Source organism: Dioscorea cayenensis, chromosome 7 (assembly GCF_009730915.1).
Source record: "Dioscorea cayenensis subsp. rotundata cultivar TDr96_F1 chromosome 7, TDr96_F1_v2_PseudoChromosome.rev07_lg8_w22 25.fasta, whole genome shotgun sequence".
Classification (NCBI taxonomy): Eukaryota; Viridiplantae; Streptophyta; class Magnoliopsida; order Dioscoreales; family Dioscoreaceae; genus Dioscorea; species Dioscorea cayenensis.
Genome location: NC_052477.1, coordinates 15,118,170 through 15,146,167, shown reverse-complemented (window position 1 = coordinate 15,146,167; position 27,998 = coordinate 15,118,170). Strand labels below are relative to the sequence as shown.

General features: G+C 32.1%; 1 protein-coding gene and 1 pseudogene across 5 annotated transcripts; both read right to left on the bottom strand.

Moving 5' to 3' along the window:
* Window positions 1–4,081: 4,081 nt before the first annotated feature.
* LOC120265814 (probable beta-1,3-galactosyltransferase 12) lies at window positions 4,082–7,943 on the bottom strand. 5 transcript variants are annotated; one of them, XM_039273790.1, is made up of 5 exons: window positions 7,482–7,941; window positions 6,981–7,099; window positions 5,213–5,271; window positions 4,442–4,587; window positions 4,082–4,342 (listed from the first exon to the last, which is right to left on the bottom strand). In XM_039273790.1, exons 1-4 carry the CDS (start codon window positions 7,919–7,921, stop codon window positions 4,474–4,476), a joined length of 732 nt encoding a protein of 243 aa, XP_039129724.1. In that variant the 5' UTR covers window positions 7,922–7,941; the 3' UTR covers window positions 4,082–4,342; window positions 4,442–4,473. The 5 variants fall into 5 exon arrangements, 3 of the variants coding, with proteins under 3 accessions (XP_039129724.1, XP_039129723.1, XP_039129725.1); XM_039273789.1 differs by having other exon boundaries at window positions 4,084–4,342; window positions 4,427–4,587; window positions 7,482–7,939; XM_039273791.1 differs by lacking the exon at window positions 4,082–4,342 and adding an exon at window positions 5,053–5,102 and having other exon boundaries at window positions 4,494–4,587; window positions 7,482–7,943.
* A 2,132-nt stretch (window positions 7,944–10,075) lies between these two features.
* Window positions 10,076–11,584, bottom strand: LOC120265607 (annotated as a pseudogene).
* Between the last annotated feature and the right edge of the window lie 16,414 nt (window positions 11,585–27,998).

Here is a 27,998-nt window from a genome sequence, read left to right as displayed (position 1 = left end):
TTTTGAAACTCCAACAACTTCTAACATTTGATTTTTCATATTTCGTTCTCAGCAATTTTTCTACATTATTTTAACACATTTAAATTTTCATTTATAACCTTATTTAATTTCCACAAAACCAAAAAATAATAAATATTCGTCATTAATGAAAGTATATGACCCACAAATTCTAGAGTCTATGATTAAATAACTCCATATATTTATTAAACAAAGACTGGGCGACCGGTGACCCAGAACCTAAACCACTCTAGACCTATGATTAGACAACTTATGTAATCAACCCTATGTAACCAACCTTGACCTATCTTAAACTGGCCAAAACTGATGAATTGTTGTGGTTTCTATGACTTGTCGAATTTTATTTTCTTGAATAAATTTTTCATTCCTTCATATTATTATATTTTATGTTAAAAACAAACAAGATGTAATTTTTGTAAACTAAAAATATTATAAAAAATACTGCTTAGTTTTTCTAATAACTACCATTAAGGCTTTTCTTTGTTAATTTTTTTGTTGTTAATTTATAATTAACATTACATAATTAACAATTTGTGGACTAAGAAATAATTTATAATTTTTAAAATAATATTTAAAAAATTTATTAACCTAGCACTTACCTAAATGACTAGATAATTGAATCATTTAACCTGAGAGCTAGAGCTTGAAAGACTTTGATGTTTAAATTGGTTTTAATAACTATACACCAAACAATACACAAACTGTTGATATACTTTATCTCTCAAAATAAAAATATTTTTTTTGATAGTTATAATTACTTTGAAATATATAATGAAACATGCATGTAATGCAAACAAATAAATGGAATTCAAGATTTCTAATTACTAATATCACATCTTAAACAAACAACGATTTAAATACAATAGGAGATGTTTTTACAAAAAATTTAAAATTTTTGTGAATCTCACTCAGAGAAGATTATACAACTACTTTAAACATATGCATAGACAATTTAAATAATTAAATATAAAAAAGTTGATAGGGGGTAGGTTTTGATTGACGCTTCAAGGGCGTTCATTTCGGGGAAGTGGAGGGAAGTGAGGGAAGTCGGGGGGTAGGGGATGTCAATGGGACCCGGCCTCGATGGTGAACCCAATTCCCGCCCGTCGGTCGGGGTCGAGAAATTTTTCGGGTCGAGGCGGGGGCCTGGGCCCGAGAAAAAAATTCCTCGTCGAGGGTGAGGCGTCGATGGGGATTATCCTCCCACCCACCCGAGCCCCCGAAATAGTAAATATTTAATTTAAATAAATAAAATTATTATTATTATTATTATTATTATAACAATTATTATTATTAAAAAAAACCTAGAATTCTAACCCCGGCATCAGGGTTAGAATTCCATTATTAAAAAAATCCTAAATTTTTAACTCTGGTGGCTGTGATTAGGCAGGAAAGCCACAATGTATTTTATTACTGATATTGATTCAGCAGAAAACTGTTTGATTGATTATTGCTTTTTGATGACATAATTTAATTACAGGTTGATGAATGCCATGTTTACAATGATATATCAGATGAATGCTTATCCTGTTTTAGATAAGAAGTCTTGAATTTATTAGATTTTAATTTGCTGATGAATGTTCATTGAAGAGATTTGCATTTCCAGTTGATTTTTGTGTTTTCATTGATTCCTTTGAACTATTGAATGTTTTATTTTTTTATATATTATTTGACTTGTCTAACATGATTTTGCTTTTGCTTTTTAGGGTGTTTTTTTTTCGCCAAGTAGAGTTGTTGAATTTTCATTGAGTTATGGAAAATTTATAATATAATATAAATTTCATATTAAATAATAATAATTTAATTTATTAATCGGGGTCGGGAATCCCCAAACAAAAAAAAAATCCCCGCATGGAAGGGGATGAGGACGGGGACGGGGACAGGGAAAAAAATTCCTCGTATTCAATTTCAGGCCTAGGTCAAGGATGGGTGTAGAAAATCTAGGCAGGGCCTCAGAATATGTCCTCCGGTGAATCCCCGCCCAATTCACACTTCTCTATTTCTGGACAAAAAACACTAGAAGTGTGGGGAAATCAAACTACTTCCCTCCACTTCTCTCTTCTTTCAAAATGAACTCCCCCATGATAACCACGGTATTACACAACCAAATATTGCTATTTATCTTTTCTAGTTTTGTTTTAAATGTAAGAAATTTTTTTATTATGTATATCATTTGTTTTAAATTTGAAACTTCAAAAAATCTGTCATATTGAAATTAGTAAAACAATATAAAGTGCTTGGAAAGTTTGGTCCTGTTTTTTATGAATAACCTTATTTGACTTGGATTAAAAATTCTCTGATCTACTTGGTTCTATTTGTATGGAAATTTCACCGTGATATTTTCCATTATCAATTATTATTATCTTTTTATTAGAGCATGATCATGTGTTTTTGTTAAGTTTTTTTTAATAGATAAAGCATTCATGTGATTGTATTTTATGCAAAGCGCCAGCCTTTCGTAGAATGGGCACATGCTCCCAACCTTGTGTGTAACGTGGAAATTAGTAAAACAATATAAAGTGCTTGGAAAGTGTACTGAGCAATGAATTGGAATTAATGAGCCTAGTATTTGTTTATCTCAAGAGGATTGTTAGATTATTTCTTTAATATTAAAGAAGCCAATAGTGCCATTGTTTTTCTGAACTTTGATTTTTCGAAATTTTTTTAATATAATTCTATAGAAAGCGATTATCCAAATGTTAGAAAACCATATTTCATTTATATTTATGAGCATTTTATTTTAACATGTTTGCTATATAAAGATTTTAGATTGGAGTATAACCATATTACAAAACTCAATTCCTAAACTATGTTTTATCTCTGATTTGCTAGTAATTGCTAGTCCATGCTGTTTTGGAGCTTGGATGAGTAGCTGCTGTTCGGCTACAAGGCCTAGATCAAAGCTACTGCAAAATCACTGTTAAGAAGAGAAAAACAAAGGGTTGGAAATTGGAATTCAATTAACCCATCTCTTCACATCACACAATTCAAAAAATAATATTTATAAGGTTACAAGAAATAACAACCACACGAACAAAAGCACACATATCCCAATAGGTCTCACTAACATATATTATTAACAATGCATAACATCATAACACTTATTTGGCCGCAACCAAGGTAGTCGGGGACTCGGGACCGAAGCCCGGACCGGTTGAACCGAGAAAAACCCGGGAGCACTACAAAAATTCTCGTTTAGAAACAGATGTTTTTCAGTTTCTAATCCGTTCGCTAAAGTGAATTAGCAGCGAATTGAAAACGAATTTCTGTTCGAATACCCTTGTTTCTAATTTAAATAAAGCGGAAAAAATATTCCATTTTCTAAATTTAGAAAGCAGTTGGAAACGAAAAGCATTATATTTCTAATTTTTGAAAAAAATTAAAAGCGGAATAAGATGTGTTGCTATCCGATTCGAAAGTTACAAAAATAGAAACGTATTCCAAACAGAATATTTTCTATTTTATTTTTGTTCCTAATCCGTTCCTAAAGTTTTTTTAAAATTAAAAAACAATATTCAAACAAATAAGACCGTTTCTAATCCGTTTCTAACATTTAAGTCAACAAAATAAAATAAAAATTATATCCCTAATTTTTTTAAAAAACCTGCTACATAAATTTTTAACCTAGAACACCAACAAATAAGATAAACTCATCAATTCATACAAAAAGAAATATTTAAGTATATATGTTTAACACAAAATAATAAGTATACGACAAATACAATCGTGATAATGATTTTTCAAATTCACTAACAATTACCAATTTAAGTACTAACGAAGCAATAATATTTGAATGATGTAGATGACATAATACTTATGCACAAATAATCTCTAGGTTTTGTGAGGATAAAATTAACGTTACAATTTATTTATCCTCACAAACAACATCAATATTTATTTTTACCAACATGTTAAGGGATTTACAAATTCAATAAATATTACAAATATAAGCAAACAAATTTATTTTAAATATTATATAAATCTTATATAATATAATAATAATAATAATAATAATAATAATAATAATAATAATAATAATAATAATAATAATATAAAAGATTATTAAAAAAATTTTAAAAAAAAGAGTTTACATATAAATAAACAATGTGCCCTAGATAAGGGCCACACTCCCATCACTCTTTTTCTCCTGCTTTTCCAAAACATACTTTGTGGGTCAACAAAGGCCTTTACCAAAAGGCACAAACATCTTGCTGGTGTTGCCCTTTGCCTTCTTTTCATGAGCATCCACACAAAAATCCAATGCCATAAAGTTTGTGAGGAATTTTATTTGCATGGCCAGACACCACTCATCCACTTTGTAGGCCTATATAGTATATAAAAACATTTTTTTTTCTTTATTAATTTAATAATAATAATTATTAATAGTATATATATTTTTTTAAAGTACCTGAGTGTTCAGCACCTGTAGTAGTAGGCCAGGTTATCTATGCACATCTATATCACAACTTTGGCATGAGAAGATTGCATGTTGTGTGTGGGTTGGATCACTTGGAAATCACTTTGGTGGTGGACTTCCATTCTTTTGGTCAATAGATTCAATTGCAAACCCTGTCCATGCATAAATGAGAAACTCATATATGAATGAAAATGTTTTAATGGATGATGCTAGTGAAGATATACAATTGGAACAAAAAATTAATATAACAAAAGTGATGTGGTCTTTTTGTAGGTGTGAAAAAACTTTTTGCAACCTTGAAATTTGGGTTCAAGCAAACAATCATGGATGATTCTATAATGATATCAACATTGACTTTTAAGACAAGCTACTTTCGTCCCTTAATTATCTATCATCAAACATACTCATATATACATAAATATATATATATATATATATCTTAATAGCATAAGATAGGTGCAATAGTCTAAACTCATGTAGACAGAGGTAGTTCTGTAGTCTCTTCAAAAAGAAAGTGATAGATATAGATAGGAAGAAAATTAAGATGGCTTAGGATTATGTTTATCTAACACTGTTGGACTTGTGCATGGCTTTGAAAAAATTCATATCCAACTTACATCTATCATATCTCCAAGAACTGATAACTGATGCTGGGTAACAAGCGTACCTATTTATGACATCTCATTATTGCATTTCATTTTGCAATAGAAGAGTTTGATGATAGTGTGAACTTGAGACTTAATTTGGTATTCAGTGCTTGGGAATTAATTAACTTACAGCAGCTAGTGGAGAAATGCCTCTCTTCCATGTGCATCTTGAAGATTTTCTCGGACAACCTGAACAGGTTTCAGTAAGAAAAGTTGATTAAGATTGAGCAAGATAGTTTCATTGCATGATTCAGATCAGTGTAAGACTACTTTGCCTCATCAAATATTATAATGAAAAGAAGATGGAAAAATAAAACAGCAATGAAGAACCAGCTGACAACCTTTGTTCTCTACGTAGAAGATTTAAGATTTATTGTTATTAACTGATATATTTAACTGAGACTTGAACTTTGCAGATGGCATTCTTCTAGAAGGAATTCTTATCATGTATGAATTGCACAACTTTTTGTGCCCCATCTTATTCCTGATGTACTCTTTCTGGATACCCCAAATTATCACCAATGTCATTCGGGATACAAGAAAACCATTGCATCCTCATTATATATTAGGCATGACCCTCACAAGACTTGCAATTCCACTCTACATATTTGGATGCCCGAGTAACTTCATGCGTATTGAGGTCAATCAAAGCTGGTGTATATTTTTGGGAGTCTTCATGGGATTGCAGGCATCTATTCTTTTCCTTCAGCATTATTTTGGTTCTCGTTGGTTCATTCCACGGTAGGTTAGAACCTTATATAATTTGCATATATAAGTTGAAGGACGGATAATTTATTTATATTGCACTCACCATGGCTGGAAATTCCCACATGAAAGTGTGCTTGCTTTTGACAACAACATGATGGATAATTTGCCTTAAAAGTTCTTTGAGAGGGTTAAAAATAATTGTGACAATTCTTACTTCATAGCTTAGAGAGGCACTATGCATGATGTCATGGAAAAATATATTTCAGAGATTATCATAACTCATCCCAAGTATTTTGTGAAAAATAAAAAATTCCAACCAGTGATATAGTTGCATCCTCTGCACCTCCAACCAGTGAAACCAGTGTAAAACATATATGTCACTTTTCCATGAATGATTCTCTTTCTTTTTTTATTTTCATGCACAATACATACGAATCTGGAAGTGGAAAAAAAAAATCTTGGTTAGCATATTCTGAGTTGTATGTAAAACATCAGCTCTCCAGGTGGAGATCAATGCCTCCGAGCTATCACTAATTACATGCCATAAATAAAAGTATATATAAGGTTGATAATGCATTTGGGCAAGAATGGACATGCTTGGACCTAAAAATCCAACCAAGCTATCTATGCAAAATAGTCAAAACAACAAGTAAAGATCATTGGTTTAAGACAATAATTGCAAGATCTACGTCGATTCTAATTTTATCACAAGACAGTCCATATACAGAAGAAGCTATTGACTGAACATGCCGAATATGAGAAAAGGAAAACGTACAAGTAGCACAAGCATAAGATTTCAAAGTTATTTGCTTTTGGAAAACCATAATGATTCAGAATTTTCAGTAAACCACAAAATTCTCTATGATATTGATCAACAAGCATGCCTTTAAAACAATATAAGTCATAAAGATGAATATAATGCACAAGGCAAGAAGACACATACTCGGCCAAGCAATCAATTCTACATATTACGCAACAACTAAAGATAATTGGTTTTAGATAACGACAGTGAGATCTTCATTGGTTCCAATTTCATCACACAACAATCTTTAGACAAAAGAAGCAATTAACTGAGCACCCCAATTACGAATATAAGGAGAAAAGGAGCATGTACAAATAGCACAAGCATTAGATGTAAAACAGTAAAAGACCTAAGAAGCCTATAATACAAGAGGCAAGAATGAACATACTCGGCCCCAGAAACTCAACCAAGCTATCCGCGCACAGCTTCTGCAGTTCCTTTTTGGGCTTGTCATTCCTCAGCAATGCCACCACATACTCAGCCAGAATAACAGGATCAGCCTTAGTTCTATCAAAAGGAAAAACAAATAATCATCAGAAGAGCATTACCAATACCCAAATTTCAATATATCCACGAATAGAAAATATACTAAAATAAGAAACAAACCAGCAACCAAGAATTCTACAATAGTACTAATCACATCAACTCTAGCTATTTAAGCTCAGAGAAACTGGTATCTAATTAGGTTTTCAATCCATCAAACAACTTGAGAGGAAAAAGGCAGGGTGGGAACTAGGATTCTCAGCTCTTCAATAGAGAAATCAAGCACTAGGAATGAGAACCCTAAAATTCCCTCAATGATCGAACTCCTCAAAGATACTAGAGCTAGAGCCTAACTCGAAAAATCAAAATCAAAGCATTGAAGAAGAAGAATAAGAAGAATAAGTACCGAGCTAGAGCCTCCGGATCGGAAGGGAACCAAGTGCTCCGAAGCGCAGCCCGACGATCAGCGGATCCAAACCCCGTCTGCACCCCGACGAAGCCCAGCAGCTTCGGCCGATCCTCCAACCCAGCACCGCCACCAACGCTAGATCTCGACCGGAAGCTCCTAAGCGTGTCCTCAGCTCTCCCACACCGGAACACCGAAACCTGCACAGTCCGCGGGGGCCGAAGGAGCACGACAATGGCGAAGACGATCCCGATGGCACCGACAAAGAAGAACACGCCGGAGATAAGCAAGGAGAGGGAGATGCGCGGCGGCGGCGGCACGGCGGCGGGGATACTTCGAGGGATCGATTGAAGAGCGGCAAAATGAAGAAGAGAAGCAAGCTTTACTTGTATTTTCCACCACACGGCAAAATCAATGGACGAGATTTGCTGGGATTTCATCGGAGGAAACAAGACCGTTCGATAGGAGTCATTCTGAGATGACCTGAGTTCATTCCAACCTTATTATTCTTCATTAATTAATGAGAAGAGATTTTTATTTGACATAAGATTAAAATTGATTTTTATTTAACCTTATTAATCAAATCAAACAGTTTTTTAAATTTATTTATTTATATATAATTTTGCACATGATTTTATAAGACTCTATGAAAGAAAAACTAAAGTTTATCAAATATGATAAATTTTAGCCTAAACTAATTATAATCATTTCAAATATTTCAATACTTCGATATAAATAATTTCTCATGTGAACTGGATTGAATAAGTATTAATTATTTGAGATGATAACATGACGTTAATAGCAAGTAATAATATATTAATTTTTAAATCCAGTCTCTTTTAATTAGAAATGATATTTGAATAATATATTAATTTTTAAATCCATTTCAGTCCTTTCTAATAGAAACGGATTAAAGCGAATATTTTTTTAATATTTAATGATATTTAAATAATATATTAACTTTTTAAATCCGTTTTTAGTCATTTTTATTAGAAACGGATTCGAAACGGATATTTTTTTAATATTTAATATTATTTAAATAATATATTAATTTTTAAATCCGTTTCTAGTCCCTTTCTAATAGAAACGGATTAGAAACGGATATTTTTTAATATTTAATGATATTTAAATAATATATTAACTTTTAAATCCGTTTGTAGTCCCTTTTTATTAGAAATGGATTAAAAACGGATATTTTTTTAATATTTAATATTATTTAAATAATATATTAATTTTTAAATCCGTTTCTAGTCCCTTTCTAATAGAAACGGATTAGAAACGGATATTTTTTAAAATTTTAATAAATCATATTTTTAAATGTCCGTTTGTAAGTCGTTATTATTAAAATCATATTTAAAACGATTGTTATTCAGTTGCTAATCTGTTGCAGAGTTCAAACAGAATAAATTCAGTTTCTAATATTACGTCTTTTTAAATTAGTAACTTTTCTTGTGAGTGAGGCAAGCCCATGTAGGGTCGGTTCGAGATACTCCATTGAATAGGGGCATGGAAAAAGCCGGTGTTAACCCGGTGACCTCAGCGGTTCAACGGAAACCCAGGTTGATTTGGTCCGATCAGCGGGGGACACTAATGTGAGGATTTTTTTAACAATATTTAATACTTTATTATTATTTTCTCATTAAAAACCACAAAATCATTTATATTTATTAATATAAATTTTCAATTTATAATCTATCTTTCAAGGGCAATTACAATATATATATCATAAACATAACAACAAAAATTAACATTTAAAAATAAAACCCATTAATATGTTATGGTAAATACTTTATAAAAATTTATTTTATTGAAGAAAATAAAATAATAAATGAGTATAATTTTATTATAAAATATAAAAATAAAATATTCTAACTAAATAAAAAATATAAGAAAATTTAAAAAAAAATGAAACTCAATTGAGATCAGGTAAGTTATATAATTTATTGATAAAATGTATATCCATATAAAAGAATAAGGATTAGTGAATTAAATTTTTATCTATTCTAACAAAATCAACCAATAAATAAATAAATAACACTGAGAGAAGTTCAATAATTATATATTAATATATTAAATTTGTAAATATTTAAAAAGGGTAAAAATAAATGACATAATTAAGAAATACTAGTATATATAAAGTCAGTTATCAATTTAAATATCAAAATTTAGTAGTTTTTTATATTATAATTGTTATTTTAATATTATATTTGCTCGTTATTAATTATTATAATATTTTTTTATATTTTATTATTGACTCTGGTTTAACTCGGTCGAACCTATTGACCCCTGGCTTAACTGGGTCAATGCTCAGGCCGAGTTTGACAACTTTGGCGGCAACAATGATGGCAAAAACAAACATTAAAAAAAAAAAATAAATGGACAAGAGAAATGACGTGGATGACAATAACGAAATCTCGCTGAAGTTCTATGTAACATTCAGCGATACTCATCTTGAATAAAAAAGGTTTCACTGATATAAATGAAAATCCCTTTTGAATCACTGAAAATGAAAGAACATTGAGATCAGCATGGGTTGAAATTAAAAAAATCATGCATCATTAAAAGTAACTTCTATCAAAGGAGATCTACACATTTATTGAATTGAATACCTCTTCAGGCACTTCCCAGTAAACCCAACTAACACAAATCCAGAGCTTTCAAGGAACCCTTATTTAGAATTTAAAACAAACCATTGACATGATAACACAAGCAATGATCACCCGTGACCATCATCATCACACCTCATACTCCTAAATCAAAGGCTTGGAACCAAAATAAAAGTTTGCACAAGTTGTTTGTCGAAACAGCAGAGAAGAACTAAACCGAAGAACGGAAGTAGCCAAATCAAACTCAAGAAGTTATTCTCCAGTTGATGCCCACCAATCACAATCGAAGTACGAGGGCTCAATCCTCCATCAACCAAACCCAAGCACACCACTCCTTTCTCCTTCACCTCCACCATTGAGTTAGCTCCGAACACCCTCCAATAAACATCCTCACTGCCCAAAACCAGGTCAATAATTGGCACGCCAACCTTAGTGCTCTTCATGCTCTCAGAGCTAAAGCAAGTCTTGAATGGTTCCACTGGTGCTACACTCTTCATCTTCTTAGCTTTAGCTTCTTTCTTGAATGCCATGGTGACTGCCTTGTAGATGCTTGTCTCCATAGTGGTGAACGGCGTCACTGTGCTTATCTTTGTTCCGCCAACTCCTTTGTCATCTATGTCCAGCAAAGTTGTGTTTATCTTCACTGCTTTTGCCGTTGATCTTTATGGAACTAACGCCAATGAAATACTCAGACGAAGCTTCTCCTGGGAAGGAGAATGCTATAGTGCTCACCGGATTAGTAATAAGTGGTGTTCTCATGAGAAAGCTTGAAACATCAATACCAGGGGCGAGCTTGTAATTGCCTCCATTACCAACAAATATGAAACCATTTGAGGATGGAGATGAAGAAAGACACAGTGCGAACTGTGGATGAATGTTGAAAACTGATGACAACTGAGTAGGGATGGCGATCTTGGTCCGGCCAAAGCCAGCAACACCATCAACACCACTAGCCAAACCATCTCGCAAGATATTTGCTCCACAGGAGAAAAGGAAGTGAGGAACTGTGGCAAAGTTGCCGTGAATGGACCTAAAGAGAACGACATCATCGATGAGATCGTCGCCTTCGAGGATTACGTGGCTGATGGGGTTCTGCACATAGAGACCACAAGTGTTGTTATTGCAGTTGGGGCGGGGAGTGCCATCGCAGGTGTTGCAGGTGGTGGGCCCGGCGAGGACACATTGGGTGGAGTTGCACCTCGCCGGACGGTAAGACGATGAGACGTAGTTATCTTCACAGATTACCCATATGAAGCCGTTTCCGATGTCGACGAGGAGCCTGACGGGGACTAGAGGTGTTCTTTGGTAAATGCCGGTGATGTATTGGAGGGTGGTGGGATCTTTTCTTACAGGAAAAACTAGGGTTTCATGGCTTTGAGTGGAGAGGGAGATGGAGAGGAAGAGTAGAGTGGAGAGGAACACGAGTTCATGGTAGTGCTGAGAAGCCATTGAGTTGAAGATGTTGACGTGACGATGTTGTGAGGGTCTTGGGCTGAATTTTATTGGCATCAGGGATTCAAGCATGTGATTTTGTATGCATGTTTAAAGTGGATAATATAACTATTCATTTGCCAGCTGTTTGTGGGGAACCACACTTCTGTGGAATGGTTGTATGTTGTTGACCTTGACTCAAAAGTGGACATGAGAGTTGAAACTGTATAAAATATTTGGAACGTGTGTTGTGCAATGAATTGGATAAGTTGAACAATTGGGATTATTAAATTGTCCTTTAATCGGTAAATATTACATGGTGAACAAGCATGCAAAAAAATGCAAAGCAAGACCATCATCTGATTGAATTAAGTTTGCTTAAATTTGGTTAATTTTATGAAACATTAAAAAATAAATGTCGATTATGTTTCTCTCCAACTCCTCTTGACTCTTGGCGTTTCATTAACCAAAGGTTTATTCAGTTTCTAATTTAAACCTTATATATATATGTGTACCAAAAGAATGAAAATAATAAGAATGAGAAAGAGAACTTCTACTACTTTATCTTTGCTCTATATTTGTTTTGCTATATTATATAGTTTTATAACATTGTTTGTCTTGCTATATTATATAGTTTTATAACACGTTATCAGCACGAAGCTTTAACTAAGCTCTGACAAATCCAATTTCTCGGCAAATCCTTTTCACGTAAGTACACAAACATTTTTTTGTCATGTCAAATCTTGCAAAACTTGATTTTGTTGCCCTTGACATTTCGGGAAAAAATTATTTGCCATGGGTGCTTAATGCTGAAATACATTTGAATGCTAATGGACTTGGAGAAACTATCAAGGATGGTTATCAAGAATCCTTACAAAACCGCGCAAATGCAATGATTTTCCTCCGACATCATTTGCACGAGGATTTAAAAATTGAATATTTAATTGTAAAAGATCCACTTGAATTGTGGAAAAATTTGGAGGAAAGGTATAACCACCAGAAGATGATAATTTTACCGAAAGCTCGTTATGATTAGATGCATTTACGATTACCAGATTTCAAAATAGTAAGTGAATATAATTCAACCATATTTCGAATCAGTTCTCGATTGAAATTATGCGGAGAGAGGATTGTTGATTCTGATATGCTAGAGAAAACATTCTCTACTTTTCATGCCTCGAATATGCTCCTGCAGCAGCAATATAGAGAGAAAGGGTTCACAAAATATTCTGATTTGATTTCATGTTTGCTTATGGCTAAACAAAACAATGAACTACTAATGAAAAATCATGAATCTCGTCCTACTGGCTCTGCTCCATTCCATGAAGTGAATGCGATGACATACGAAAACTCCAAAAGAGGATGTGGTCGAACCTATGGCCGGTGGTTGTGGCCGTGGAAGAGGCCGTGGTTGGAATAAATATCGAGAAAAAAATCATGATGATAATAAAGATGCATCTTACCACCAAAAAGTGGACAAATTATGAAGAAAAAAATAATTTAAAAGGTAAAAAAAGGATCAAGTAACAAATCGGAAAAATATATGGTATCGATGTGGTGTACTAAGAGGCAGTGGCGTGCACAGTCAGTACACCAAAGGCACCTTGTCAATCTCTATCAAGCATCAATAAAAGAGAAAAAAATGTCGAAAGCAAATTTTATATACCAAAAATGATGACTTCAACAATAACTCTCTTGTGGGTATGTCAGTCACATTTAGATGTTCTTGATCTTCTTGAAGATTCTCAGTTTAATGGTGGCAACTGAATTGACACCATAATTGTATTTTTTCCCCCTATGCATTTTGTTTTAATTAATCTATGCATGTTTGATCTTGTTCTTACCCATTATAATACTTATTTACTTTTATTTATTTTGTGAAGAATATATGGATACTACCAAATCCATTGTTAGATTTGACATCAAAGATGAGAATGTATGCCTTGTTGATAGTGCAACAACGCACTCAATATTTAAAAGAAAAAAAATATTTTTCCCATTTAATAATGGGTAAAACCAATGTCAATACAATATCGGGTAGTATAAATTTGATTGAAGGCTCCGGAAGAGCAAATATATTGTTTCCTAGAGAAACAAAATTTATTATAACTAATGCATTATATTCTCCAATGTCCCACCGAAACTTATTAAGTTTTAAATATATACGTCTCAATGGGTATCACATAGAGACGTCAAATATGGGAAATCTTGAATATTTACACATTCTTTATTGTTACTCGAGTAATAACCATGTATTGGGCGGCGCATTCTCATCGGCCTTTATTATACATATATTCGAGACAATTGAGGCAAAATGCTATACGTAAAACCAGAAGTTGACTAACTCAAATGAATTTATTTTATGGCATGATCGGTTAGGCCATCGTGGATCAATAATGATGCGAAAGTACTTAAAAACTCATATGGACATCCATTAAGAACTTGAAGATTCTTCAATCAAATGAATTTTCATGTCCAGCATGCTCTCAAGGCAAATTTATTATCAGGCCATCCACAAATAAAATTGGAACTGAATTTCCTATGTTTTTAGAGAGAATTCATGGTGATATATGTGGACCAATTCATCCACAATGTGGTCCATTTAAATATTTTATGGTTTTAATTGACGCATCAACGAGATGGTCACATGTTTGCCTATTATCAACTAGAAACCTGGCGTTTCTTAGGTTGTTGGCTCAAATTATTTGATTACAAGCACATTTCACTGATCATGCAATTAAAACAATATGGCTTGATAATGCTGGTGAATTTACATCTTAAGCATTTGATGACTATTGCATGTCCATTGAAATAAATGTTGAACATCTTGTTGCTCATGTTCATACACAAAATGGCTTGGCAGAATCATTAATTAAGCGGCTCCAGTTGATTGCTAGGTCGTTATTAATGAAAACAAAGCTTTCGATCTATGCTTGGGGACATGCAATTTTACATGCCGCATCACTTGTGCGCATAAGGCCAACAAGTTATCAAAAATTCTCACACCTTCAATTGGTTTCTGGGCAAGAACCAAATATAACTCATTTGAGAATTTTTGGGTGTGGAGTATACGTCCCAATTGCTCCACCACAAAGAACTAAAATGGGACCTCAAACGAGATAACGAATATATATTGGATATGAATCTCCTTCTATTATTAAATATCTTAAGCCGTTGGCGGGGATGTTTTTCACGACTAGATTTGTTGTGCAGTCATTTTGATGAGGCAGTTTTTCCAACATTAGGGGCGAAAAATGGAAAGATGAAAATGTTGAAAAAGAAATTACATGGAATGCTTTCGAGTTTAAATAATTTTTGATCCTTTCACAAAACAATGTGAGCTGGAAGTTCACAGAATAGTCATTTACAGCGAGTTGCAAATCAACTACACGATGCGTTCTACGATCAAAAAGAATAACAAAAATCACATGTGCTTCGCAGAAAATGGCCCTATTAGAATTAATGTCCCAGAAGAACCTCTTATAACAAATGAATCTAAATTACGCCTGAAGCGTGGAAGACCAGCTGGTTCAAAAGATAAAAATCCTCGAAAGAAAAGGGAACAAAAGATCATAAAGAAAATGCAGATAAAATAAACATTGAAATAAATAATAGGAAACTTCCAGAAGAAGTTCAAAATCCTTAGGAAAATCAGGAAATTTCCATAAATTATGTCTTAAATGGGAAAAAATGGGACAGAAATGAAACAATTATTGACAATATCTTTGTATATAATATCGCAATTGATCTTTTGAAAGATAAGGATTATGAGCCTAAATCTATTGAGGAATGCCGAAAAAGAAATGATTGGCCAGAAAGAAAAAATGCAATACATGCAGAATTAAACTGTCTCACAAAACGAGGAATTTTGGATCCATAACTAAAACACCTACAGATGTTAAACCAGTTGGTTACAAATGGGTATTTGTGCGAAAACAAAATGAGAAAAATAAAATTGTTAGATATAAAGCAAGGCTCATTGCACAAGGGTTTTCGCAAAGACCTTGTATTGACTATGAAGAAACGTACTCCCCTGTAATAGATACAATCACGTTTCATTATCTAATTAGTCTTGTAGTACATGAAAAATTACATATGCAATTAATAGATGTTGTTACTACATAGTTATATGGCCATCTAGATAATAATATATATGAAAGTCCCAGAAGGAGCTAAGATCCTTGAAGCATACAATTCGAATTCCCAGGACATGTATTCAATTAAATTACAAAGATCTTTGTATGTTTTGAAACAATTTGGGCTTATGTGGTATCATCGACTTAGTGAATATTTCTTAAAAAAAAGGCATAAGAATGACCCTATTTGCCCATGTGTGTTCATCAAGAAATCCGAAAAGGGATACATGATAATTGGGGTATATGTTGATGATTTAAATATAATTGGAACTTCTGAAGAGCTTCCAAATACCGTTAATTATTTAAAGAAAGAATTTGAAATAAAAAGATCTTGGGAGAACAAAAATTTTGTCTCGGGTGCATTTTCAAGCACTTAGAGTGGTGTTTTTATCCACCAATTCACATATCTGAGAAAGGGTTTTTACAATGATTTAATCTGGATAAAAGCATATCCATTAACAAGCCCTATGGTTGTTCGATCCCTTGATATTCATAAAGACCCCTTTTAGAGCCTCAAGAAGATAATAAAGAATTACTTGATACTTTGAAGTACCATATCTTGAGTACAATTGGTGCCTTGATGTATCTTGCTAATTGTACTTGGCGAGATATAGCTTTTTGCTATAAATTTATTATCAAGATACAGTTCTGCACCAACACGGAGACATTGGAATGCTATTAAAAATATACTACATTATTTTCGAGGAACAATCGATATGGGATTATTTTATACATATGAATCAAAAAGACAATTAGTTGGATATGCAGATGCGGGGTATTTATCTGACCTACATAAAAACTCCGATCATAAAGCGATTATGTGTTTACACATGGGGAGCGACCATATCATGGTGTTCTATGAAACAAACTATAAATTGCTACTTCTTCAAATCATGCGAAATACTTGCAATTCATGAAGCAAAGTCGTGAATGTGTTTAGTTAAGATCAATGACACACCATATTCAAGAAAAATTATAGTTTGTTGTCCCGGAAGGGACCATCCAACAATATTATATGAAGATAATGCAGCTTGTATAGCTCAATTGAAAGGAGGATACATCAAAGGTAACAAAACAAAATATATATCACCGAAGTTATTTTTCACACATGATCTTGAGAAAAATTGTGATATCTATATTCAGAAAATACAATCCAGTGAAAATCCTGCAGGTTTATTCGCTAAGGCATTACCCACATCAACTTTTGAAAAGTTTGTTCACAAGATTGGGATGCGTCGCCTCAAGGATCTTCAATAATTAATGTTCTCTTCAAGGGGAGTCATATACGCGCTGTACTCTTTTTCCTTCTTCATGGTTTTGTCCTACTGGGTTTTCCTGACAAGGTTTTAATGAGGTAGTAGATGAAGCGTATATCAGGAAAGTTGTACTCTTTTTGCTTCACTAGGATTTTTTCCCACTAGGTTTTTTTTCTAGTAAGATTTTAACGAGGCAATTCCTATATAACAGACATTCAAGGGGGAGTGTTATAAAATATTAAAAAATAAATGTCTATCATGTTTCTCTCAACTCCTCTTAACTCTTGGTGTTTCATTTGCCAAAGGTTTGTTCAATTTCTAATTTAAACCTTATATATATGTGTGTACCAAAAGAATGAAAATAATAAGAACGAGAAAGAGAACTTCCACTACTTTATCTTTGCTCTATATTTGTCTTGCTATATTATATAGTTTTATAACATTGTTTGTCTTGCTATATTATATAGTTTTATAACAGTTAATTATTATTATTATTTGACAAAGTGGTTGAGCCATGTATCTCGGACATACGCATCATCGAAAATTGGTTGTCTCACCTGGCGGACATGTGGATTAGGCTCCAAATATGTTCGCACATTCAAGAGTATTTTGATAATTATAAATATGGACAATTAAGAGTGTTTTTTTTTTATGATTATGGATAAATCATAAATTGAATCTTTGTCTTTTTTAAAATAGGGAGGGAAATAAAATGCTTCTCAATCAGTATTGAACTTTTCGGTGATGGGTTACCTATGGAAAGTGCCTTCCTAAAGCTTGAATATAATTTATTAGAGAATTTGTTAAGGTAGCTCAAAAACAGTCGTTCTGGACAAGATTTCTCTTTTCTCTAAGAATTTTGAGACAAATTTGATCACTCCCCCACTTGATCTTGCGGAGGTGGGAATGGAATGGTGGCAAGGAGCCCCTAGGCCCGCTCTTAGGGCAGCGCAAATAGTGGGCCTGTCTTGGGCTAAGATTGTCGGAACACAGTGCTGATTTGCAATTTGAATCAACTCCTTTGTTCCACCAAAAAACATTTTGAGAAATTGAAAACAATCACGAAGGACCCTTGTCTATGTTGATGATGATCGTTGGAAATAGACCTTCTGACTTCAAATCGTCCTTATATGGTAAGTTTCTTAGCAAGGTTCTACCCCTTAACCAAGCAAAGCTTACCTTAGTTGATACTTGGAAGTGACATGAAGCCTTCACCATTGTAGACCTACCAAATATATAGTTTCTTGATAAATGCATAATTGACAATATTTTTATATAATTTGTCTATGATTAATTGGCATGGATTGAAGTATTCATTTGGATGACGATTCTTAATATGGTGTAAAAATTGATTCCGGGTCATGATCAATTCATAATGAGCCGAAGGGAGGGAAAAAAAAAAAGCAATTTCGAAGCAAAACAAGGAAGAAAGAGCTCTCTCCACATCAAGAACAAGAGAACAAGCCAAACAAAACATATTACAGTCCCTTTACGGCCTTAAGCCTAATCCAGATAACCTTACGGGCATACTTATGCCTGTACATAGGAGCATAACTACGAAACAAAAGGCCTCAAGGGCGAGACTTACCCCCGTAAGACGAAACATAAGGTTCATCCAAGGGAGTTTACAAGAAGGACATACGCAGGTAAAGGAGATCACAAGCACAGTTCAGAGAAGCTTACAGTCCAACATTTATAGCCATAAGATGGACTATAAAGCTAAGATAGAAGACCTTACAAGTAAAGCTTAATTACAACCATAATATACTTGTACGGGACTCGGCTCATCATCTCTAGCTCTTTGCAGTCTTGTTCTTACACCCGTAAGTCATCTGTAAGGGGTTAGGTATAGAAGATTTTATTGAGGGTTTTGGGGGACTTTCTAGCGGCTAAGCAAGTGAAGGAGTGAAGAAAGAACCCCATGTCTTTCTCTGGCAATTAAATGAGTTGGAGAGCTTCATCAATGATCTAGGGCCTCATTAGAGCCGTTGAGGTGAGTTCTTAGTGGCATTTGTGGAAGATTTGTTAAAGATCCATCGCCAATCTGAGGCGAGGAAGTTTAGAAGGAGTTTTAATATTTACATTTACTTTCCTCATCTTGATTGGATTGTATGATTGTTCTCCATTAATGGAGAACTAAACTTCACGGGGTTTGGGCGTAGGTAGAACCTAGGGTTTACTTGTTGATGACATTGGTTGCAGACTTTCAATCTTGTATTGATATTTCTATTGCAATATCATGTTGTTGAATTCAATCGTGTGTTTAACTTGTCTTGAACTCTATCGTAGCGAGGAACGACAATTTCATGTTTGATGTATGCGAGTGATGAAGTGAGAGATCCACTGTGTATAGACATTCCACGATTGAAGGGGAATGCAAGTCCGCCTAGATATAGGTACTTTAGGATTGAGATTTCTCTCCTTATATTCTTCCTGAGTAAATTAACATTGAGATTTCTCTTTTTTTGGTGTAACTATTTGTTAACCCGGAGTTTAATACTCAACCAAATATTGTAATATATTTTTTTGCCTTTGGTTATCACTTGTTTTTAATTTCAATATAAAAATTATTTATTACAAACAATCAGCCATTTTAAATTAATAAAAATCAAACCAGAACCAAATCAATGTAATGTCCTCAAGATAGTATCTTTATTATAGCCATTTCGCCATTTTAATCCCTTTATTATAAAAGTTACCAATTTCGTCCTTTTATTTTATTTTCACAAGTCCCTCATCACCAAACCGCCATTGGCTTCTCCATTACATTCTATTGATATGGTTTAAAATATTAATAAAAAAATAACAAAATATTATAAAATTATTAAAAATTGTAAAATTATTAAAACTATAAAATATTTAAAAATTTATTAAAATTTATTAAAAAATTTAAAAATTATTAAAAATTATTTTAAAAAATCAAAGGACTACCATGTACCATGCCACATGTTGCCACATCATTTCAGATCCATGTATAAAACAACCCAAACCTCAAACTCCAAACCCTAAACCAATTTCCCAGCATATCTTCTCTAACCCTTATCCCATTGGCACCACATAATTGGAGAAAATCGGGATTAGGTTCTAGAAACTTGGCTGGGAAGTTTGTTAAGGATTTCAAGTTTTATAATTTTAAATATTTTTTTATTTTTTAACTTTTTAATATATTTTTATAATTTTAATATTTTTATAATTTTTTAAAAAACTTTCGTTTATATTTTAAGCCATGGCAGTTATTTTGAAAAATCTTCTTTGATTTAAATTAAAAAAAATCTCCACTCTAGTTGGTTCTATTCATATTGAAATTTCATTATAATCTTCCCCACATCTATTTTGATTATTTTTTGAAGAGACCATGCATGTGTATTTGGGAAAAGTTTTTAATAGACAGTGCATCCATGTTCCTTCTGCTTGTATTTTATGGGAGGACCAGCCTTTTGTAGAATGGGTGCCTGTCCCCAACCTAGTGTGTTTCGTGGAAATGAATATACAATACATAGTGCCTGGGAAGTGTACTGTGTAAGCTATAAATTGGAATGAGTGAGATAGCACTTGTTTATCTCAAGTGGATTATTAGACAAACTTTTTAATGATTAAAGTTTGTAGCAAGAATAAAGAGGCCTTTGATGATAATTAAAGATTTTAAAGAAAACAAAGAAGCCACCATTCCTTCATTTGTCACCCGATATGCACCCAAATGGAGCCTTTAGGGGGTCGACTAGTCTCAATGGTCGAGAGATCCTTCCATGGCAATGGTTGAGAGCTCCTGGCTTTTTTTTTCCGAATTTTTACTTTTCAATTTTTTTCTTAATAAAATCTGATTGGAAAGTTGTTTTGATCAAAAGACAATTATATTAGAAAAATGCAGAGGTATTCTAAGGAATATTAGAATATTATATTTGGTTTATATTGACACGTATTTTATTTTGGTATTTTTGGTGTACACATATTCTACACAAGAGTAAGTTTAGATTCCCCAACACCATTTTATGTTAATGGTATATTTAATACATGAAAAAATAGACCTTTTCCATTTAAAAACAGTGAACACACTTGAAAAAATTCTTTAATTATTTTTATACAATCATGAAATGCATCTGTAAAATCAAAATATATCAAATTATAGATTTAATTAAAATAGGGAAATATATAAATAGAATTTATATTGAAATGGTTTCAAGTTTTTAAACAAACTTTAATCGATGTGGATATATAGTGTAACTTACAAGTCTACTAAATAAAACAAACAGTAACAAGTATTGCTAATTTACAGCACCCTAATAATAAATAGCATGATAATCAAGAAAATAAGCAGTTGATAAGAAAATGATATGAAGTTCGTATAATAGCCATTCACGCAATAAAAATTGAGTTGATTTAATATCCAAATCTACATTTGAAAAATAAGCCAATCCATATAATATCATATAATAAAAAATATAGTTCAGTAGATAGTTAAAAAAACTTTTCCCAAAAAGATAGTTCAAAAAAGATATATCATACAAGAAAAATAATCGTTCAGTAGATAGTTAAAAAAGGATTTTTGGAATAAAAAATATATGCATACTTTTCAACCAGATAGGAGTGTAATATTGCATTGGTATTGAGTGAGAATTACAGTGAGCCCCACCCCTTAATTAAATCCTAGCTGTTGATATTATTTTTAATCCTAGTCATTGATTTTGTTTTCAGTTTTGAAACGCTAGACACATCTTCGCCTTCTTCTCACCTATTTGCGGGGTGGTGATGGCGGCGAGATGGGAGAAAGGTCTTGTCATCCATGGTTGGTTCATTGTTATTGTTGAGGTAAGCATCATCTTCCTTGGATTTTTGGCAAAATTGTCGAATTGTTATTATTCTTTACAGGGGCGGAGCCAGAAATCAAACTGAGAGGGAAGGGGGAGACTACAAGTTTTAAAATAATTAATTAACAAAAATTTTAAATAATAAAATACATTTAATTTTCTTTATAACAATAAGCAAAATTAAAGAGAAACAATTAAAATTAATTAATATATCAAAATAAGTATTTTTTATCAAAATTTGATTACTTTATAATTTTGACTCGGGGCGGCTTACTAGAGGTCTATACTGGAAGTTTAGAATAAACTCTCTAATTTATTTAATAAAAATTAAATTTATTTAGATTTTATTTTAATAAATATCTATTTGAGATGTTTGTTTAAAATTTGTGAATAAAACTCAACAATGTGAAAAACCTAACAAAAAATTATAAAAATATAAAAAACTACAAAAAGCTCTTATTTATAATTAAAAATAAATATTATATTAATTTTGGAAAAATGCATGAAAATGCCGATTATAATAGAATTTTGAAAAGTTAGTTAGAGAAGATATGACTGATTAAGCATTAAAAATAAAAATATTTAATATCTTACAAAGATTATTTTTAAAAATTTAAAAATAACTAAGATTAAATTACATTGATTAAATATTAAATTAAAAATATTTTGTATTATGATAATTATTAATGGTCTTTTAAAATTTGAGTTTTTAAAATTATTATTAAAAAAAACCTAAAGATAAGGATTTAAAAAAATAAAGGGCCTAAAGTAATTACTTCATTGACCTTATCCTTGAGTTGATGTTGTTTTGATTTATAATTATAAAAATATAGATAATATTTTAAATAAAAAAATTCTTATTTATGACATATGTGATTTAATAATTTATCCGAATTCATTTAAATAATTTTTTAAAAATGTAATTTTATAAAGTACTTACATTGAAAATCTTATTAATTACAAAATAAACTGATATTTAAATATTTTTGAAAAATAATAACTTTCTTTTAAACTCCTATTTAAATTAATTATATTTTTTAAAAAAATATTTATTACTAAATCAAAGCTCTAATATTTCTCAAATCCCTAAACCAATGGACATTAATCAATCATACATATTTTTACAAATTTTGAAAATTTTAGAAAAAAATTAACAAAAACATCTAATAAATGAGAAAAAAAATCAAATCATTTAACTAAAAATAAATTTTAAAAATATAATATAATAAAAATATAAAGATAAAGAAATAAAAAAATAAAAAAATACATAAAAAGAAAACTTCCGAACGGGCAGAGCCGAAAGAGAAGGCTAGAGGGGGAGGGGGAGAGGCGGAAAGGGGGGCGGGTAAGGGTGTCGGGAAGAAAGGGGGACGAGGGAGCTCGTCAGGAGGAAACGAGCAGGCGGGGTCAACAGACCCCGCTGGTGACAGGGGGCAGCCTCCCCCCTTGCTTCCCCCCTCCTATCGCTCCTCCCCTGATTGTTTAATAGATCTTGATATGTTAATGTTGGATGTTAGTGCTGGATGGGTAAGGTTAGCTTCTTGTTTGAGGATAATCATTAGACTAAGAAGTTTTTTGGTAGTATAGCAAGGATCCCCAATTAATTTGGGAGTGCTAGACATATATTCTGGAGGATATCAAAATACAGAAATTGTAGATAGTGATCTTGTTTATCTTACTGCCAAATTTCAAAATTTTTTCATGTGTATCCTATAAGATATAGACTCTAAATACAAGTGTCTCAGATAAGATTTTTGTACAGGCCTTGGAGCGTTTTTTAATTGCTCTCATGATTCTAGAGTCCGAACTAGATATAGAGAATTATATGAAAGTTGTATATTTTTATATTACCTAATTACTTGAGAAATTTTAGATTTTATACATGTTTGGTTCTTGAGGTAAACTCAACTAGTATAACTGTCTCGGATGGAATTTATGTGCTGAACATGAAGATTGAAGGGTATTTTTAATGGTCATGGAGATTGAATTGGGTAAGGTGAAAAATAGGAAACTTGTTTCCTTTTAGGTTGTATAATTTTTGGTAAAATATTACTGATTTTGGGATTGTAGGATGAAAGTTATGTCTGTTTGAATGGGGTATGTCTGAATTGTAAGTCGGAAGAAATAGTTGGAGATTAAATTGCATGTTATAATTTGAGTACTCTAAATAATATGAATTTCAGATATGTTATATTCTTACGTGTCTACATTTCTCAGAATCTTGAAATTTGTCATTTGGGAAAGTATATGTAAAGTTATGATTGATTTAGTACTCAATGGTCATTGGAATTGTTCATATTTCCTTAGAGTGGATAATTGCAATTGTACCCTTGCAATATCCATATTTGGTAGAGTAAAGTGATAGATTGATCTTTTGTTTTTGTACACTTCTAAAATCTTTCTTACAAACCCATGATTATTGTAAAATTCATATTGTTGGTGAAACTAATAAGTTACTTCCAAATTTTAGGGCATATAGGGGAACTTGATTTGCCTTAGAATTTGGGTTGTTTTGAAAGTTTATCAGGTAAGTAACATTGCATATAAATGTATATGTATATATATATATATATATATATAAAATTTCTAATTATCAATAATTTTGAATTTATTTAAATTCTTTTAAAGTTTGCTTATATAATGTTAAAACATTTGTTAGGCCTTGATTCAGTTTTTGTTATTATATATTTATTAAATTTTTTAATTACTTTTGTTTCCCTGAAATATTAATTCCCACATTTTGTTCATATTATTTAATCTTTGAACTACTTGTTTGTAAATTGTTTTGACTATATCTGGATTATTTTTACTATAAAGAAATGGGATCATGCGTATGTTTGCATGTTTGCTCGACAAATTATTCTGTAAATCTTGTTCTACAAATCTTATTCTGTCTAAAATTATGATATTTGTTTAGTTTTCAAATAATGACATTATTTTGTCATAAAAATGTTTAGTCTCCAATAAACTATGCACTACCCCTGTCACTAATGGTTAAACACTGACAGTGTTGATAGATAATTCTGTTAAAAGACTATAGTTTCGCACCGGTCCATTGGTGAAGAATAACGGCCCTTTGAGATTCTAGCTCGGGTCACCAAAGGTAAATAAATGAACTATGATATTATTGCTCGGGTCATCGAGGGTAAACAAATGAACTCTGATATTTTTGTTTTGACCAAAGTTATTGGGAGACATATATTGTATTTCATCGGAAAATCATGCTCTGTTGGATGTTTTTCTTTTTTTTTTCTAAAGTGTATTTTGGAAATTGTTCTTCTATATCATATTACTGATTTTTATTCTGAAGTTTTTAGACTTTTTTATGACCCACACGTTTTTCGTATGTTACTTATTGGGCTGTCAAGCTCATAATCTGATCCTCAATTTTTTTTTCAGATCAGGAGTATAATAGCTTACTAGGAGTAAGCAAGTAGTAGACCTATCCCTGGTCTAGTTGAGATCAAATCTTTGTCTATTTTTGTAAACTCTAAGATCTGTATTCTGGAAGTTTTGTATATTTTGAAACTTGACTTTTGAGATTTATTGTTAGGTAATATCGCAAAATTAAATAACATCATCAAAGGCATGCGGAAGCAACAATAAATTTGCGATATATTCTAATTGCTTTAATAAACACTGTAATTTAATTAAAAGGCCTAGGAAATTACCTCTAAATGATTTTCTTTTGATGTGCCGAATTTGTCCCTCGGATTGTCGTAGATCTCTTAGCCTGAACGAAAGTCCCACCACTCTAGATCACACACCGAAATAGAGAAACAATGTCCTCTTCTTCTCCAAATAGTGGCTAGGGTTAGAGAGGAAGAGAACTTGGGTATTTTTCTCACTAGATAATTAATTGATCGATTCTAGGGTAAGAGATGAGTCATATTTATAAATACTTCATAAAATATGATAAACATTATTAAATTATGAGTCCTATTAGAAATATGAACCTTTATAATATGATAAATATTATTTAATTATGAAGTTCTATTCAAAATATGAACCTTCATAATATGATAAACATTATCATAGAAGTTCTATTAGAAATATGAGTCCTAATGTGACTAAAATCACTTTTGTTATTGAGTCCTTATAATTTTGATTATCTATTCGACTCTATCAAATTTAAATCAAAATTTAAACTTAAGACATAACCCTATATCAATTTAAAATTTCACTTATCTTATGAAGTAAAATTATAAATTGACAATTTTACCCCTGTACTAAAAAATGAGACTGATTGTTTATCCTTTTAAGCGTGACTTCCTAAGTTCATTCCGATTGGCAATTGGAGGATACCAAAGGACGTGGGTGATACCTAGCCAACCCCATGGTCTCATGTCATAACCCAATTGAACACGAATGAGTAGATCATTACAAATCTTTCCGATTATGGTTACTATACGTGTATGAACCTTTCGTTCTTATATCACAACCGAGTGAGAGCCATGGTAATTGTCAAACTCACTGAACTCGATCATGTGCAAATAACTACTATAGTAGGGTGAGATTACCAAACTACATTTCGTGTTGACTGCCTTAGCAAAGGTCTCTAATCTCACATACTTATAATCACATACGATACTAACTCGTTTACTTCTAAGAGAACGAATTCCTTCCTGGTGATCACTCACAACTACTACTTGCTCGACATAGTTGCACTTCGAGGTCGGCCTTACTAAAAGGTAAAATGAGCTGAACGACTCTAGTAACAGACTAAACGTTACATGTACATTGTAATCATGATACCTCAGGTCTAAGGTCCACTCATATGATCATAACCAACAATCCCAATCATTACCTGTCAAAGAGTAAAACCCATGTGATTGGATTGTTGCGAGTCATATTCGAATGTATCAATCCCAGTGACGAATTTATGACATATGATCCCACTATTCCATAGTGTTCAACTAGCACTCTTCATCAAAGTATATGTCATACAAATCCTTATGAATCTTTAACGCCCAATTAAAGATTCTCCGATTTGCGAATTATTTAAGTGTATAAGTATGAAACCTTTCTAATGCTCTCCTCTTTATTGCACAAAAAGTAGAAGGTTTAACATAATATATACACATGGACTATGATATTCCAAACTAATTATAATGCTATCACAAGATTTATATGAACATTAAAATAAATGTCAATAATAATAAGAATAAGAATGTATAACATAAATTAAATGCCCTAATACAAGTATCTTCATTAGCATTTGAGGGCATAATCTTAACAATTGTATCGTTTGATTATATGTTCTATTTTGTAATAGGTTATGAAGCCTAGCATGCCTATTGTGCTATGCACTATGGGTGTGCTCCCGTTTGTCAGCACACTGGGTATGGCGAGCCAGGTTTGGGGCATGACAATTGCTTAAATTATGGTTTTTGGACATTCAAAATGGTGGAATTATTATATTCTTGAAGGCATTGCTAAATTAGTGTTTCCAAAACAAAGGCATATTACATATTTTTGCTAAAATTACTCTTTAAGTCCTTGAATAAGTACAGTTTCAACCCTTTTGATCCCTCTACTAATTTTGTGGGCCCTTTGCATTCTTTTATTTTTTGAAATTCAGAAATTCTAGTCCTCCATTTAATGGAATTTCTATTAAGAGGTATTTTTAATTTTTAAATATTATTAAAAAATTACAAACAATAATTAAAAAATGTGCTAAAAGAAAACCGAATTGGTATCCACTTTCATGGATCTGCATCTACGCCTCAAACTCCTGGTCCCAACCCTTGTCAAAAATTATATGTAATCCATAATGAACCTTTATTTATTTATTTATTTATTTTTGCTAATGATCAAGTGGTCTATTAGTAACTGAATCTCCATTAGAACCCTTCACAAGTGGTGAGAGTTCGTATCATGAGTGAGGGCACATATTTAGGAGTGTGAGTAATGGTTCTATGCGAGTGATTGCAGACTCTCATGTGTACATGGGCCCTACCCATACTTGCTCCGCCAAGACTTGTGTGCGGCCCTACCTTTCTTAGCTGCGTAGCCACAACCGCTCATCTTGACAAAAAAAAAACATAGATTTTTATTATTTTTTAATAATATTTAAAAATAAAAAAATTAATAAAAAAGAATAGAAAATCAAACGTCTCTCAGACGGAGGACTAGGATTTCTAAATTTCAAAAATAAAAAATAAAGGGCCTTCAAGGCCCAAAAAATAATAAAAGAATCAAAAGGGTAAAAATTGTACTTGTTTAGGGAGTAAAAGGTAATTTTACAAATATTTTTATATGAATGTCTAAAATTTGCAAAAAA